The 17,885-nt window shown below is 48.0% G+C and overlaps 1 protein-coding gene across 4 annotated transcripts in view; it reads left to right on the top strand.

Moving 5' to 3' along the window:
- The window catches only part of NFATC2 (nuclear factor of activated T cells 2), a gene marked incomplete at both ends in the record, with an annotated part of 155,212 nt that overhangs the window by 73,470 nt on the left and 63,857 nt on the right, over window positions 1-17,885 (top strand). For all 4 annotated transcript variants that reach the window (XM_079719838.1, XM_079719836.1, XM_079719839.1 and 1 more), the window contains 2 exons: window positions 5,094-5,296; window positions 6,245-6,417. In XM_079719838.1, coding sequence (XP_079575964.1) covers window positions 5,094-5,296; window positions 6,245-6,417 — 376 coding nt within the window. The remainder of the gene's footprint in view (window positions 1-5,093; window positions 5,297-6,244; window positions 6,418-17,885) is intronic.

Genomic DNA, 17,885 nt, shown 5'->3' with positions numbered 1-17,885 from the left:
TCTCACCCAAAACAGGGATCACCTTGCTTTTCCTTCTGTGTGTTGCTGTGCAGATTAAATCAGCTCTGACACCCCCCCGCTGTGCAGCAGACCCTCATGATGTGCCCCAGAAGCACGCCTTCTTCCTGGAATCTTGTAGACTGCTTGGGAAATTTTCTGCGAAAAGCAGAAGACGTTTGCTCTCACCCTGGCTGCAGGAAGTGGAGCCTCTTCTGCTTTGGAGGTTGGCTGACCTTGAGCATCTAGGTTCCAGTGGGTGGGCAGGTGGGAGTCTGCTATGGCCGGGAGGCCACCCTGCTTGCCATGCTCCTGAGATGACCTTATCTTTGAAGAAGCCTGGAAAGAGGCCTCGAGACCCAGGTCTTCCTAAAATGGGGGCAACGGGACGTTTGAGACCTTGAGGGCAGGTCATGCCATCCCAAGGCATCAAGTTCTGTTTGCAAGACCCAAATCACTCAGTTTTTGGAGAGGCAAGTAAATAGCCATACGGTCTTATCAAACCTCCGGAGAGCTGGCAAGCCTCCTCCAGAATGCACACGCTCTGGTCATCTTCTACCACCTTCAGGGAAGGGGAGGGTGGGGATCGGAGGGGAAGTGTTTCTTCCACGCTCGACGGTGTGGTTTCTTCCCCCACCCTCCTCCTCCCAGCCCTCCACGTCAGGGCCCCTTTAGCTGCCCACAGAGACGATGGAACGAGTGCCTGGGTTTCACCGCACATGAGGATGTTTTGGGTTGTTTTTCACATTGTGAGTCTTTCACATTCATTCTTCGCTTCTCCATTCAGTTCTGTCCTATCACCTCCGTGTTTTGATTTGCATCATCCTCCGATGACAAGGAGAATTCTCGTTTCACGGGTACCTCCTGTGTGCTGGGCTTTGGGGCCCTATAAAGGTCATCTTCTTTAGCCTTCAAAGAGCCCTGGGCAGTGGGAAGTGATGTCCCTGTTTTATAGGAGCAAATGGAGGCTCAGAGAGGTGGAGTCACTGCTCTGAGGTCACACAGCTGCTGATAAGAAGCAGGGCCTGGACTGAGAGCTGGGTACATCTGACCAAACGTGAAATCCTTTCTTCCTTCCTGCTCTACCACGCCCTCTGACAGCAGAGACCTGTCTCACGTGGGAGGGGGCGCTCACGAGGGTGAGGTGGGTTCCGTCTGCTCACAGGGCATCAGCTAGTCCAGCTCAACCAGGGGCTGCTCTGGGACACACAGAGTTCCTGCTTAAAGAAGTGGGTTCTTCTCTCGAGGGGCAACGTTGTTTGTCTTGGTGGCTGTTGCCTGTTTCTCTGGCTCCCTCCATCTCCCTTCCTCCTCCCCTGCCCCCACCCCTTCTTGTTCAGCAGGAAGGGCACTCTAGATCTTATAATTTAGCACTTGCTCGTGTTTCCTTTGAGAACCTAATCTGCACTTTCTGAGCTGTAGTTGTAGATCAGAGAGCAGCTGTGAATCTATCAGATGCCAAGGGCACAGACAGTGCGCTGGGAATGGACTTAGAGCCTGAAGGCCCAGAGTCTGCATCCTGGCCCTGCCCTGTACTAACAGTGTCCACTGGGGCAAGTTGCCAGGACTTTGCCAGCCTCAGTTTTCTCATCTATAAAATGGGCCCCTCCTACCTAGAATTGTGATACATGTAAAACGTTGAGTGTGGTGCTTGGCCTGGGGACAGTGTACACTTAGCTGCTGCCCAGTTGTTGATGGTGACCATTGATTCCACGTGCTTATTGATCATACTGAACGAAACAAACACGCTTCCTCCTACCATGGACTTCCTGTTCAAGTGGAAAAGAGAGATGCTAAGCAAATTAACAACTAACAAGAAAATTTCAGATGGTAATGAAGTAACTATTCCTGTGGTGTTAGTGAATGTTTACCATCCACTTCTCTAGAAAAAAAGAGCCCCGATTTGTAGCATTTGCCAATTTTTGTGGTGTAAATATTCTCATCGTGGCTAATTTCGGGCTATCAAAGTAATGTCTAATGGCTCTTAAAATTCCTGAAAATTTAACCAACTGCAAGGCTGAAATAGCTGGCTCCGGCACTGGGTGTATGTCACTAATGTGGCTTGGGAAAGACCTGAAGATCTGAGAGCTAAATGTACCAGTAGAAGAGTATGCCAGCAGAGAAAATGGCTGTGCAAAGGCCCTGAGGTCGGAGAGAGCTTGGTGTGCTCAGGGAACAGAAGGATGGTTGGTGCTGGCAGGAGCCTAATGGGGTGGAAGGACTGGAAGACAGAGGCTGGGCTGTTGGAAGCCTCATAGACCATGGTACCAGTTTGGATTTTATTCTCCGGCCACAGGAAGTCTTTGGAGGGTTGTAAGCAGGGGAACATCTGGGTCTGCTTTGCATTTTTTAAAGATGAGAGGGCTATTCTGTTAAAGACCAGCAAGAGGTCAGTTAGGGAGCAGTGGTGGTCACCCAGGGAGAGGCAGTAGTGGCTTGGACGAGTGTGCCATCAGGGGAGGGGACTAGAGGTGGCTGGACCCCTTTGGGATGTGACAGATTTTATCCCCAGGTGTTCTCTGGCTGTTTACCCTGAGTACGTGCAGCCTGCGATTTCTGCTCTTAGATCCCGGGAAGGAGGAAGGAACCTCAGACCATTGGGGTCACTATCTATCCTACCTACTCTCCTCCTTGATTCTGAGTGATACTGTGTTTACCACCTCCTGATAAATCCAGGACAGAAGGTGAGGACAGATATTTATCTTGGGTCCAAATGCAGAGCAAGAACAACAAAACCAGAATCTGTCCTCAGAGCTGCCCTTCCTCCTTTGATTCTTGTCCAGAACAGTCCCCTGTTCTTCAGTTTGCATGGGGGAGAAAGACAAGAGACTGACTTCATTTCCACCTTTGCCCCAGGGTCCCTCTCGGGCGTGTATCAGACGCTTACGTAAATGTTGTAGGCGTCAGCCTGGCAGGTTATGAAGAAGGTTGCCATCTGCCTCTGCTCCGCCCTTAGCTCGCCTCTTGGTCCAGTGTTTAGAGGGGCACAAGAGAACACCATCTTTCTGGACCAGCACTGTCTGGAAGAACTTTTCTCAATGATGGAAACATCCTGTATCTGTGCCGTTCATTATGGCACCAGCCGTTTGTGGCTATTGAGCACTTGAAAGGTGTGGCTCGTGTGACTGAGAAACTGACCTTTCAATTAAATTTGTGTATTGCTTGCTATATTGGACAGTGCAGTTCTAGACCACGTGTGATTATCTATTGCCCTGGAGCCTTTGGTTCTGGGCATTTGACGGGAGATCTTACTGAAATTTTGTAGAACTCTATGGAAGGATGGGGTCTCAGTGAGTTGTCACTTGTCCTAACCCCCCTTCCGCCCAATTTGCAGAGGCGCAGAAGGATTACATGATTTGCCCAGCATTTCTCAGCTGGGGAGCGGCAAGACAGGAACCCACCTTCTAACTCTTAGCTCAACATCCTTTTTTCTTTTCTTGTGTATCATTTTCAAAACCAGTGTTAAATTCCACAAGTTCCCAGGCAGCTCTTCTGCCTATAACTTTGTGGATGAACTTAAATTCCTCTTTGATCACCTTCTCCACCTTGATCTCCTCCTGCATCCCTAGAAGTGATCATGGTGTGGTCAGTCTGGAGCGCATCCTTCCACACCTTTTCCTATTGCATTTACATGAGTATAAATGAATGGATCGAAACATTCAGCATTAAAAAAAATAAGTTGTATCCTGCTATCCATATATTTTTTTACGAATTGCTTTTCTTTTTTAATAGTATGTCTTAGATCTTCCGGGTGAAGTTCATAGATCTCTACCATACTGGTTTTTTAACTGTTGTAGTCTTTCATAGCCTGGATGTGTATTACTCATAAGCCTAATGGATGAAACTAATTGTTCGTTATTCTGTTCGTGTTAGTAAACATTTTTGTGCATGTCTCCTGCACACACAGCATTTCATCTGGGGTCCATACTGAGAAGTGAATTTATTAGGTCATAGGGAATATGTACTTTTAATATTAATAGCTGCTACTCCAAAAATAGTAATACCAGTTTATGTTCCTATCAGCTATGGGAGAGTGTCTGTGTTCTCACAGCCTCCAAAACACTTGGTATTATCAAATATCTACATGGGTGCCCATCTAATGGGCAAAAAATGATATCTCATAGTTGTTTAATTTGTATTTTCCTGTTTACAAGGCAAGTTGAACATCTTTTCTATGCTAATGGTCATTTGTTTTTCTGTGAATTGCCTGTTCAAATCTCATGTCCAATTTTCTGTTGAAAAATTCATTTTTAATTCATTCAGCAAATAGGTACTAGAATGCCTACTGTGTGCCAAGCATTATTCTAGGTGCTAGGGACTCTGTGGCAAGTTAAATAAATAGACATCCCTGCCCTCAATGAGGTGATAGTCTAGTTGTAGAAGAAAGACCCAAGCAAAAGGAATTGAGAAAATATATAGTATATTTTATGAGATTAAAAAGAAGGGAAAGGAGCTAGGGACAGCCATGGGGGTAGGACTCGATTTTAAATAGGATGGCCAGGAATCTTGTCCTTTACTTATTCACTTGTAGGCATTCTTTATATATTGTATGTATTAATCCTTTGCATGTTATATGTTATACATATTTTCTTCCAGTCTTTAATTTTCTATCAGTTTAGATGACGGTACTTTTGTCTTGCTCTTTCTTTTTTAAAATTATAAAATCTAACTTGTTAATTGGAATATAGTCATATAAAAACTGAAAGTTCCTTCTTTCTAGGCAACCCATTGTCAAGAGCTCTGGTTTATATTTTCCAATTATTTCCTGTTCTCACTACCACCCCCTGACCCCCGATCACCAGTTAAACATAGTTTCTGGCTGTTTCTCCATAAATGCAATTCTGATCTATCACACTGTTTCTCAGGGCTGCTTAATATTCCATTTTAAAGAGGATCCCTATAATTTATCCAAGCAGTCCCCTCTGGCTGGACATGCACGTTGCTTCCAATTCTCCATGACTCTAGACATTGCAGCAATTCTGTGTTCTTTCTGCTGCTCATGAGCTTCTTTGATGTTTTTGTTTGTTGGACTATAGCCACCATACCCTGTATGTTAATGGTGCTGTAATAATTTGGTTTTGTTTTCTCCCCCTCAGCTCCATGGCTACATGGAAAACAAGCCGCTGGGGCTTCAGATCTTCATTGGGACGGCCGACGAGCGGATCCTTAAGCCCCATGCCTTCTACCAGGTACACCGGATCACGGGGAAAACCGTCACCACCACCAGCTACGAGAAGATCGTGGGCAACACCAAAGTCCTGGAGATTCCGCTGGAGCCAAAAAACAACATGAGGGCAACGTAAGGGCTGGGGGCTGAGGGCAGTGGGTCTTCATGGGGAAGTGATGGGACCAAGTGGCAGGGATTTGGGAGGAGGATGGAGTTGATGGAAGCAACCGTAGACGGTGGTTCCCAATTTGTGAAGGACCCACAGAGGTTTCTGTTTTAAAAGTTTCCATTTTAAAAGTTCTAGACCTAGATGTTTTTCATATGTATTGGGAGGAAGAATACTTACGCATCTTTGGTTTATGTTGCTTGGGCTGAGGCTAAATTTTTTTACATTTATACATTTATTTGACTTAAAATTATTAAACAACTATGCAGATAGGTCTAACCTCACAGAGCTGATATGCATATGGCTAAAATGTGGGAAACATTGCACCCGTGTGTTGGAGTTTAAAAAACTTTATTAGAGAATAATCTCAAACATGAAAACTGCAAGAATTGTACAAAGAACTCCTGTGACACTGTTCGCTCAGATTTACCAATTGTTAACATTTTCTGCATTTGCTTTATTACTGTTTTTCTCCCCCTCTCTTTATTTTTTCCTGAACCGGTTGAGAGTTAGTTGCAGACATCATGCCTTTTTACTTTTAAATGCTTAAGCGTGCATTTCCTAAGAACAAGCATGCTCTCTTACATGACCACGGTACATTTATCAAATTCAAGGTATTTAATGTCCATATTACTACTCTTACTATTACATAGTCCATAATCAATTTTTCCCAGTTGCACATTTGAGTTTTTCAGGTACTTTTGAGGGTAGAAACGTGAGCCTGCAGAATCTCCCTAGAGAGGTGATTTCCACTGGGGGATTTTGCTAATTACTTTGTGTTTTACCCCCATTTTGGTTTAAATTCCTGGCTGAAAAATTTATCCGTGTATTGCCATCCCCCGCCCCCCTTGTGGGTGACCTTTCCTGCTCCCCGAGATGGTCAGTTGTCAGTGGGGTTCTTGACTTTCCGGCAGCATTGACTGTGCGGGGATCCTGAAGCTTCGGAATGCGGACATTGAGCTGCGGAAAGGCGAGACGGACATCGGGAGGAAGAACACGCGGGTGAGGCTGGTGTTCCGAGTGCACATTCCAGAGTCCAGCGGAAGGGTCGTCTCCTTGCAGACAGCATCTAACCCCATCGAGTGCTGTAAGTTGGGTTCTGGGCAGGGTCGGTTTTTGGCAAGTGCACTGTATGTGACCCTGGGCAGTGTAGCCTGGGCAAGGTACCCAGCAGGAATGTGTGACTCACAGGGGTCAACGGTGGCCCAAGATGACCAAAGGGGCCAGAGCACATTTCAGGGTTTCTCTCTGCTTCTATTTACTTGTGGAGGGTTTACTGTCAAAAATAATATGGCTGATAAGTAGCCTACAGCTTGGTTTAGAAGATTTGAAATGTATAAGTGTTGTGCTGGTCTCAAAAAAGGGTAGATGCAGTTGGAGTGAGTTCACTGTACTTAGTGTCCTCTTTTTCTTTTTTTAGATTTAATTGTTCGGTTGCGCCGGGTCTTAGTTGCGGCAGGCAGCCTCCTTAGTTGTGGCATGCGAACTCCCAGTTGCGGCATGCATGTGGGATCTAGTTCCCTGACCAGGGATCGAACCTGGGCCCCTTGCATTGGGAGCGCAGAGTCCCATCAACTGTGCCACCAGGGAAGTCCCTTTTTCCTCTTCTCTTCTTTCAATAGAATAATAATATATCACGGTGGCTCTCGCTTACTGCACTGTGACTCCACTGGTCGCTAGGCTAAGTGCTCAGTGTGTAGTACTCTTTAAATACTCACAGCAGTCCTTGGCAATAGCTGGTGTCATGATGCCCATTTTAGAGAAGAGGAGGGAGAGAGATGAGGGGTAGTGTAACTTGTCTCAGCAGGGCTGGGATTTGAGCAGGAGCTTTGGCATGCAGGAGCCACACGTCCCCATCACCCTCAGCCCATCCCTGGGTGTTTACTGAGAATCTGCTCAGTGTCTGGTGCTGTGCTGGGGGCCTGCAGATGAGCAAGATGTTTTCCCTGTCCTCAGTGAGCTTACAGCCTGGTGTCAGCTAACCCACACAAAGCTGCAGAAGATTTTCAGAATCCAGTACAGAGTGGCCAAGATCTGCTGTTTGGAAGGTCTCTGAGCAGAGACTTGGCCCAGCTACATTAGGCTTCAAAAGAAGAAATCACTTGGAGATCATTCTTAGGTACTTTGGGCAAGTTTGTTGTTGGATTTTGTAGTTAGATGTGACAAAGCTTATTGTCTGCTCAACTTCGGAGAGTTTAGAGGTCATTTTTAAAAGCATAAAGAAAGAAGTCAGCATTGTTCCAGAAACAAAAGCTGTTTTTATTAGTTTTAAAAAGTCCCGTTCTTCTAAGACTATTTTTGTGCTCTTACAGTAATGTTGCATATTCAGTTATGTTTCAGGGTTTTTTGTCCCCTTTTTACTGGACATTTTACCATAATTAGGTGTCACAAAATCAGCTACTTGCAGAGACGAGGGAGGTCGTGGACATGAGTGGAGTGGGTTGGGTGGGTAGTAGTGGTAGAGACTGGGGACCAGGGTGGCACATTCCCCACCTAAATGGGTTGCTCTTACCCAAATCCAGCCAGTGTTTCCATGTGGGAGTGTCGACTCAGTGTGGCCAAATCTGATTTTTTTTTTTTTTTTTTTTTTTGCGGTACGCGGGCCTCTCACTGTTGTGGCCTCTCCCGTTGCGGAGCACAGGCTCCAGACGCACAGACTCAGCGGCCATGGCTTACGGGCCCAGCCGCTCTGCGGCATGTGGGATCTTCCCGGACTGGGGCACGAACCCGCATCCCCTGCATCGGCAGGCAGACTCTCAACCACTGCGCCACCAGGGAAGCCCCTGATTTTTTTTTTTAAGATAAACCAATAATCTCCTGATTTTTAAAAAAGCGACAACAAAGTCAAAATACTCTGTCGGTCAGCTGAGAACTGCACCTGGCTTGGATTCATCAGAGGTAGTCTTAATCAGACACTAATGAGGAAAGGAAAAGTATGAATATTTTATGCAAAAAGCATTGAGGAAGACTGGCCTTCAGCCAGCAGGAGGAGAGGGTGGACCCTCTTTGGTAGAGAAGCCAGAACTTGGTCTTGATTGGTCTTTGGAAAAGGATGAAGGAGGCCTGGGATCTCTTCCAGGCTGGTGAGTCAGGATGAGGACCAGGCTGAATGTGGTGGTGAGTTTGTGCTCTGAAGTTAGAGGGGAAGGCCCCCACAGCAGACAACAAAGGAAAACAAGTGTTTGAAAAACATCATCACAGAAACAGAGGAGGAATTCCCCTCCTCTGCCCAGCAGACCCCACCCCTGTCCCTCAAATGCTTAGTCGCGGTGACTGCCCCACCCTGGTCTTGGTTTTGAACATCTCAAGACATTTGGGGAAGGAAACTCAGGCTCTTCCTCAGTGATTTGGGGGATTTTGAGAAGATAAGGTCTTGCCTTTCTGGCAAATGACTCAGTCTCCAGGATGGGGCTGTGGTTTGTAGCAAGGTGGGGATGAGAAGGCCTCAGGAGGGACCATTTATAGGAGCTCCTGTTCCTCTCCATCTTTGGGTCCTTGAAGTCATTCTGTCTCCTGTCAATCTGAGACTTTAAGGATCATCACTGCCTGCATGCACCTCCAGCAAGATCCTCAGGGTGTTAAAAGTTGTTTGAACTTTGAACACAGCAGTTTTTTTTGTTTTGTTTTCCTATTCTTATAAAAAAGTGTTTGGGGCTTCCCTGGTGGCGCAGTGGTTGAGGGTCCGCCTGCCGATGCAGGGGACGCGGGTTCGTGCTTCGGTCCGGGAGGATCCCACATGCCGCGGAGCGGCTGGGCCCGTGGGCCATGGCCGCTGAGCCTGCGCGTCCGGAGCCTGTGCTCCGCAACGGGAGAGGCCCCAACAGTGAGAGGCCCGCGTACCGCCCCCCCCCCCCAAAAAAAAGTGTTTGGCTGATTCAACTACTGTGCTTTGACAGATAAGGAAACTGAGACTTTCTTGGTAAGGTGATTTCTTGTTAAAGTGATTTACTCATTTTTACTCGGTAGGTAGCGGAGGCAGAGTCTCCAACTTTCTAGTTCTGTGAAATAGCTTCCTTTGGTTTCTACAACACCAGCCTTTCTGGCAATACCAAGTGGAGCTACCGATGGGTCGCTTTCCCTCTCAAAGAGGGAAGGCAGAGCCTTCTGTCATTTTTATCTCCTCCTTTGTTCTGTTTTCCTGGATCAGTGCCTGGCAGTTCCATAAATATTTATGGACTAATTGAATTACTGTTTGTTTGATCCTTAGGGAGATATTCAATATTTGTTGACAAATTAGTCTGTGACATGTATCAACACAGTATGTGTACAATAAATATTTGTTGACTCACTGACTTCACGTACACCCCTTGGGGAAGATAGGTTGGTAAGAAAAACACTCAGTGGGCTGGTGCTTATTTGCAAGGCTAACTTATTTACTTTGGAGATGTCTTTTACGTGACGTCTCAGGGATCAAGGTTTGAGTTCTCAGAATCTAGTAGAAAAGTCTTGAACAAGCTACTGGAGGCCACTCTTTGGAAAGTGGAGTTACTTGCTAGAAAGGCAGATTTCTTCTATTTATTTATAGGCCAGTGTGCCCAAGGTCAAATCTCACCTGTGCACAGAGGGACGCCCCATGTTTCTAGTTTTCTATTTCCAGCGGATCTTCAGTGTTGCCAGGGAGGTCCTTTGAGTTCCCTCCCCTATTCTCAGCAGAGACTCTTTTGAACCTTCTCTGGTCTCCCAAGCTCTGGAGGCTGCCCCACCCTCCTCCCACTTGGAGGAAAACGTGGAAGAGGTCAGAAGGCAACACCCTTGTCTTGCCCAACAGAGACCCTGCACACGGTCACAGCTGTGGGCAGCCTTTCCTCGTCTGGGACCCTTGGAATGGGACAGTTCTCCTTACCCCCTGGGCTTCTGAGAGCTCTCAGCTTCACCTCCAAGTTCCCTTGTGGTGGTGGAACCCTTGCTTCCCTCTTGTGCGAGTTTCCAGGGCTGGTGAAGCCAATTACCACCACCTGGGAGCCTTCCAGCCATAGAAATTGATTCTCCCACAGATCCGAAAGCCAGAAGCCCGAAATCAAGGTGTCATCAGGACTGGTTCCTTCTTGGAGGCTCTGAGGGAGAGTCTGTTCCAGGCCCCTCTCCTATGGTGGTGGCCGGTGATCACCAGCATTCCTTGGCTTGTAGACACATCACTCCAATCTCTACCTCCATCTTCACGTGGCCTTCTCTGTGTGCCCTTTTTTGTCTCCTCTAAGGACACTCTCATGGGGTTTAGGACCCCGCAATCCAGGATGATTTCATCTTCATCCTTATTCACATCATTGAAGACCCTGTTTCCAAATGAGGTCACATTCTGAGGTTCTGGGTGGGCAGGAAGTCTTGATGGGGGCTCAGTTCAACCCACGACACCTCCTCAGCTGCATTTCTCGGCTTCACTCTTCTCTCTGCTCCGCAATTCCCAAATCCACGGGCATCTTCCTCTGGCTCCTAGGCTTCTGCCTGTGCTGTCACCTCCATCCAGAACAATCTTAGCTGCATGTTGGAATCACCTGGGGACTTCTAAGAAAAAATATGATGCCTGAATACCTCCCCAGAAACTCTGATTCAGTTGGTCTGCATTGAGGCCTAAACCCAGAGACTTCAGAGGTGCCTAGTGCTTCTGACATGCGGCAGAGTTAGAGACCTATTGCTGGGAGGTGGGGTGCCCGCATCCTTCAGTTGCTTAGTTAACCCCTCCTTATCCAAGGCCCCAGTTTAGATGGCCCCTCGAGGAGGAAGCTTGCCCTCACCCCACAGGGTATAGGGTCCCCTCTCTGTGCACTGACACCCAATTTACTTATCAATCTCTCTTAGGTAAGGTTAGGGACCAGTGGGTGTTAGCCAGGGCCTGGCACATAGCAACTGTCTCTAGAATGTTTGTTGAAAAAAATGAAAGTGTGAAAACAGTGTCCCCAGGCTGCCCAGCAGGAGAGAGAGGCAGCCACGAGACAGAGTGGATGTGTCCCCAGGGGCAGATGCCTTCTCCCGTGAGAACTTTCCTTGGGTTTTCTCCTTGCCCTGCAAAGGGGCCTCTCTTCATCACATTTCAGGAAACACCTAGAGCAATTTCCCACCGAGCCCTGCCCACTCAGAGCACAGAGTGTAAATTCACTTTGCTCGTTTTGCAGGAACTGGGGGCATGGGTATGAGGTGTGGACTAGAAAATGGCTTTTCTCACATGGTGTTTTCAGTCTCTCCCTTTTCGTGACATAAATGTGTTTTACCACAGTATAATTAAGATACACTAGATTTCACAGACCGTAAATCTTCTGTTCAGTGGTTTTGACAATTGTATACACCAGTGTGACCACCACTCAAAACAAGATACAGGGCGTTTCCCTTCGTTCTTGAAAGTTTCCTCCTACCCCTCAGCCAGTGCCCCCTCCCCAGCCCCATACACAGGCAACCACTGTTCTGATTTCTGTAGCCATAGATGAGCTTTCCCCATTTTAGAACTTCATGTAATGGAATAGTACAGTATGGACTCTTTCGTGTCTGGTTTGTTTTACCTAGCATGATATTTTTGAGATCCATCACTGTGATTGGGTGATTTGGTGGTTCCTTCTTTTTTTGTTGTTGCTGAACAGTATTCAATTGTATGAATATAACTATTGTTTATTTACCACTGATAGACATTTGGGTTGTTTCTGGGGTTTGGGGATCATGAATAAGGCTGCTATGAACATTCCCCTTCAAGGCCTTTGTGGACAGATGCTTTCATTTCTTTTGGGTAAATACCCGGCAATGGAATTGCTGGGTCACGGGGAAAAAAACATATGTTCCAATTTATGTATTTTCCAAATCGTTTTACACTCTGTATGTACAAGAGTGTCTGAGAATTCCACTTGCTCACTAATATTTGGCTTTGTCAGTCTTTCTAATTGTAGCCATTACAGTGAGTAAAATGGTATCTCATTGTGCATAACCCATAATTTGCATTTCCCTAAAGACTAATGATGCTGAGCCCTAATCTTTGTGCTTATTGGCCATGCTGTGTCTTCTTTGGTGAAGTGTTTGTTCAGAGCTTTTGCCCACTTTTTATTGGGTTACTCATATTTTTACTGTTAATCTACAGTAGTTCTTTTTGCATTGGGTATGAACCTGTTGTCGGATTTATGTATTATGAATATTTTCCCCCAGTCTGTGGCTTGCCTATTTATTTTCTCAACTGTGTCTTATTAAGAACATCAATATTTTATTTTGATGAAGTCTAATTTATTATTTTCTTTTCTTTTGGGATGATTACTCGTTATATTCTCCCAAGAAATCTCCATCTATCTGAAGATAGCAGACATCTTCTCTTCTGTTTTCTTCTAGAAGCTTTTTGATTCTGGCTTTTAGGTTTAGGGATACAAACTAACCATATCAGGTTAATTTTTGCGTATGGTGTGAGATAGGGTCCAGTTCCATTGTTTTCCATATGGAAATTCAGTTGTTTCCTATGCCTTTTTCTGAAAGTGAGAGCTTAGGCAGCCGAAGACTGTTCCCTGCCTCAACACCTCCCCTTTACTCCTCCACTACACTCTCCTAAGTCTGACGTGGAAGGTGGGGGACCACACAGCAGTGCTTTATGGAAATCCTTAGAATTAGATCAGACAGGCAAATTGGTTTTGCTTTGCTTCATAAATCAGAGATGCTCTCTTGCCCATCTGCTTCTTCCAGAAGCCAAAACGACCCACATAATTCTTACAGGCCCCTTAACATTATTCTTTTAATTAAAAATATATTTGGAGTGCATTATATAGTACTAGGAACTGGGGATCCAGCAGTGAACAAACCAAAGTCGTGGCCATCATGGAGGTCACATTCTGGTGGGGAAAACCCACAGTCCACAAGCAGGCAGAGACATCATTTCACACAGAGCTAACTGTCATGATGAAAATAACAAAGATCATGTGTTAGTGACTTGGGGGTGGGGGAGCAGCAACCTTAGTCATTCTGATCAGGGAAGACCTCTCTGAAGAGGTGGCTTGTTAACCTGGACCTGAGTGACGGGGGAGTATGGCCCAGCTGGAGGGTAGAGCAGGTGCAAAGCCCTAAGGCAGGGATAAGCTTGGCATCGTCAGGGAACAGAAAGGCAGCCAGGGAGGCAGTGTGGAGTGACAGGGGTAGGGAGAGGCGTAGGAGGTGAGGTCTGAGAGGAAGCAGGGGACTTTGGATTTTATTCTAAGTGAAACAGGAAGCCTTGAATTCTACATAAGGGACTGGCATGATGTGATTTATATTCTAAAACTTGTTTAGCACAGTGCCTGGCACATAGTAGATGCTAATAAATACTTGAAGACCAAATGAAGGAAGGAAGGACATGAGGGGGACATGAGGGGGGAAGAGGTAAAGGACAAGGAACTATTATCAGTCACCTGCTGTATGTCGAGCACTTTCTCTGTTGCTGCTAAATCATTGTGAGGACACCAGGAACTCAGCATCTGTTCCAATTTTATAGATGGGAAAACTGAAGCACAGAGAGGTTAAACTAATTGCCTGTGATCACACAGCTAGTAAGGGGCCAGGCCAACTGTGACGACCATGTCGGGCTGGATCCCAGGACACCAAGGTTGAGCTACATCACGAGTGACAGACTAATTTGGGCCAGAACTCCAAAGGGTGACGTCATCTCATATAAACTGGAGACCAGATCAGCGACCCTTAGGGAACTGTGGGCACCCTCCCACCACTCTGCAATGGATTGTCTCCCTCGAGACCCTGTAGCAGTAAATCTTGGGTGAAATTTGGGCAGAGGGCAGGAAGGCCAGGCCTTTGTCCGCCCCGGCTCTCTAAGGTGGCTTTTAAGCAATGACTAAGGGACTACATTCAGAAACATCAGAAAACCAACATGATGGGAAGAAGCAGGGTTAGGGTGATGGTTAGGACTGTGGTTCTGGGTTCACATCCTGCCTCTGCCACTTACTAGCTGTTTAGTCCCGGGCAAGTTACTTAGCACTCTGTGCCTCAGTTTTCTCATCTGTAAAATGGGGATGGTAGTAGTACCTATCTCAGTACAGTAGAATAACCCCAGTGCCTCTCTTCTGGTATGTCTCATACTTTCCCACTTGCAGCCCTCCCTGTAGCTCTGCAAAGCAGACGTTACATACCTCTGGTTGCCACTCTGTCACTGCCGAGAGCCCACAGCCCAGGCAGCAGTAGGTGTGGGAGTTTAACAAACGCTAATTGTTTCAGGCAAGCTGGCAGCAAGCCGCACGCCCTGCTGCTAAGAGGAGCTTAGATGATTATCTGTCTGGTGCTGTGGGTTGGCTGGGTGGCGATTACAGGAAACCTGAGTTTTTGGGGAGCCCAGGATTGGGGTGGCTTCTCCACTGATTGATATGGTTACCTGACCCTGCGATTATGGCCTTTTACTGAGCTAGTTTGGCGGGGCTGGGGAGGCAAAACTCCCCTTTATTGAAGAGCTGCCAAGTGCCATCTGCCCCCAACTGTCACGTCTATTAACTTGTTTCTACCCTCATCGTAGCCTGGGAAGACTCAAAGACTCTGAGCTTATATCTAGCGGGCTGAGGTTCAGAAGGGCTGACTGATTTGAGAGTCACGTGGCTGGCAAGGGAAGGGGCAAGAGCTGGGGGTTAAAAACCCATGTCCTTTTCTCTGTCTGGGCTGCCTGGGTCCCCCAGTGACCAGGGAGCTCATTAGTCAAATGGAGATTCATGGAGCCCCCTGGAAGGGTCTTGGTTACTGGAGATATGTGGGAATGTTCTGCGGGGGCTCCTTGGTAATGTATTGGAATGGAGAAGAATAAGAGCCCCTCCTATGGACCCAGCACCGTGGGGATTGGACGAGAGGTACCAGTCTTTCAGGGCCGCTGTTTGTGCTCCTTTTTCCGTATGAGGAAGCTGAGATCCCCTGAGGTCAGAACTGGCAGGTGGTCTCATGCACTGCGGACCCCCTGCATTTGCAGACACTGTGCCCCAGTCCCGTGCCGTGAATGCTGACAGGTCCCTCCCAGAGGTGAGCCCCATACTTGGGGAGAATTGGGTTCCTCTGTCCCAGCCTCCCGCTTCCCAGGGACGACCCATCAGTGGCCATGGCGGGGTCCGAGGGAGCCTGAGGGGCCAGTCTGCCGGCCCTGCTCCCGGCCCCTCCCAGGCGAGGCCTGAGTTAGCACCATGTTCTGGACCAGGCCTGGCTCAGCCGGGCCAGGCTCACAGCCAAGGACAGGCCCTGATGTACAGACAGGAAGCGTTTACAGCAGCTGGGATGGGGGGTGGTCAGTGCTTGGGCCAGAGTGAGACTGAAGGGGGCTCTCCTCCTGGTGCGGGCTGGCTGGCGGCTTTCCCAGTGGGTCCTTCTCCATTTTACTAAAAAGGGGTCCCTCTGGGTAGGGGAATCCCACAGTCTGGGTTCAAGTTCTGCCTGTCTGCCTTACATAGCTGTGAGCTCTCAGGCATGTGACTTCTCCTTTGGGAGACTCAGCGCCCTCACCTCCAAAATGGGAATCATTCCTGCTTGTGGTCTCATGAAGTTTAGCAATAAAAAATAAACGCAACGGTCATTCATTGAGCCCTGATGAGGTGCCACTCACTTCCTGTGCATTAGCTCATTTAATCCGCAAACCGCTCTCTGAGGTTGGCCCTATGATGAGTCCCATTTTATAGATGAGAAAACAGAGGCACAGAGAGATTAAATGACTTGCCCAAGGTCCCAAAGCTTGGATGTCACCGAGCTGGGCTTCGAACTCAGGCTCTCACGTGGCAGCATCCTTACTTTGACCCATGACCGTAAATTGCTTCTTCATGTGTGTGCTTTATAATATAAACAAAAACATATATAAAAAGTGCTGGAATCCAAGGCACTCTCTATGGCAGCTGTAATTATTCGCTGTTATTAGCAGAACCCACCCATTCTGCACAACCAAATTTCCCTGACCAGCTTCTCCCGCCTCTCTCCTGAGGTTCTTGGGTAGATCATCATTCTTGGCCAGGCAGCCTTGTGACAGGGCAAATTGCAGACAGTCCCCTGTCCAGGCTGACCTGGAGGACCCCTGCCCGGTGTGAATTTCCCTCTCTGAGCCTTTACCCCCGGCTCCGCTCCCAATCAGCCACTGTTGCTAGTGAAAGTAAACACCCAAACTGGCTAAACCAACAGCGCCCTGTTGATTCAGAGCTCATAAAACGTAGGAGCCCCAAGCCACTTTATGACGTGCCAGAATCCAGGGGCAGGAGGGAAGCCTGAGGTAGTCTCCTGGCTTCGCGGGCCACCTTGATACTTAAGCCAGAGCTGAGGGTCTAGCCTCCACCCACAGGTGAGACCTGGGCCGTGGGCTTGGCTTTAAGCTGGCGGCCCCCTGTTTGGTTAGAACACTGCAGGGTTTGGGGTTTGGAGGGTCTGGAATCTCCAATGGTTGAAGAGCCGAATGGGACTCGGTGGGGACGGCTGCGGGTGGTGGTTCAGGCCTGGGGGGCCCAGTGGGCTTGCGGAGAGCCCTCCTATAGGTCCTGGACCGCGTCACCCCAATTAGTAGCCCTAGGCGTTGGAGGCTGCATCAGAGAGAGAGAAGGAAGTGGACCCCAGGAGGGTAGTTCTGGTTGCTGTTTGCCTGTCTTCAGTTCCTCTTTCAGAGGCTAATTGGATTCATTTGCTTTGCTTCTGGGCTCTCTGAGGATGCGGGGTCCTCCCCTGGAGGAGTTCTCCTTGTCCTCAGGTGGCCTCTTAAGTGTGAGACCTGGCTGTCAAACAGAATGTGTGTAACATGTTGCCTGGAAAGATTGTTTAAATGCAAATGTCCAGGCTCCTCTAGGAGATTCGGGGGGGGGGGGTGTTGGGGGTGTGGCCTGGGGAGCTGCATTTTTATTAAGCACCTCCCCCAACCAGGTGATTCGGCTGCAGGTGACCTGGGAAGCTCCCTTTGAAGAATGCTGGGATTCAGGGCCAAGAAACCTGGGTTTTGGGTCGGGATCCACCAAGAACAGCAGTGAAGAGAGCAGTACTGTGTGTAAACACGTGGACACGGTCCGTACTTATTTGGTGAAATAGCTAAGACAAGACAACAGTGGTTCCTGGCGCTGAGCACAGGGCAGCTGCTCAAGGAGCTACAGCTCTTCGTGTTGTTCACCATACTGGCCGGTACTTATTGAGCCAAGTACACTTTCTGTGAATTCTCCCATTTAACCCTCACAACAGCCTGTGAGATGGGTCTGCTAACAGCCCCATTTTTCAGATGGGAAAAGTGAGGTTTAGAGCTGGGAAGCCCTGTGCAAGGATCACCTGGTGGGGACTTGAGCTGGAACTGAGGACCCTCCAACACGACAGCCTCACCCAGGCAGGAGCTGCCTCTCCATGAAGCCGAGTTCTGAGCATCTGTCTTTCTGTCTGTAAAATGGTGGAATTAGGGCCAGGGGGGTCATTATTGTTTCAACTCCCCAGCTGATTCTCATGTGTAGCCAGCACTAAGCAGTTCTTCTCAGACTTGATAGTTCATAAGAATCACGTGGATTCCTTGTTAAGCTGCAGATGTGGGTTCAGTAGGTCTGGGGTGGGGCACGAGGTTCTGCACCTCTAATAATACCGCCCCCCCTTCCCTTGATGCTGATGTGCTCGGCCCACACTTCGAGTTGCAAGACT

This window comes from Hyperoodon ampullatus, assembly GCF_949752795.1.
Source record: "Hyperoodon ampullatus genome assembly, chromosome: 14".
Taxonomy (NCBI): Eukaryota; Metazoa; Chordata; class Mammalia; order Artiodactyla; family Ziphiidae; genus Hyperoodon; species Hyperoodon ampullatus.
This window is presented reverse-complemented; position numbering and strand designations above follow the sequence as displayed.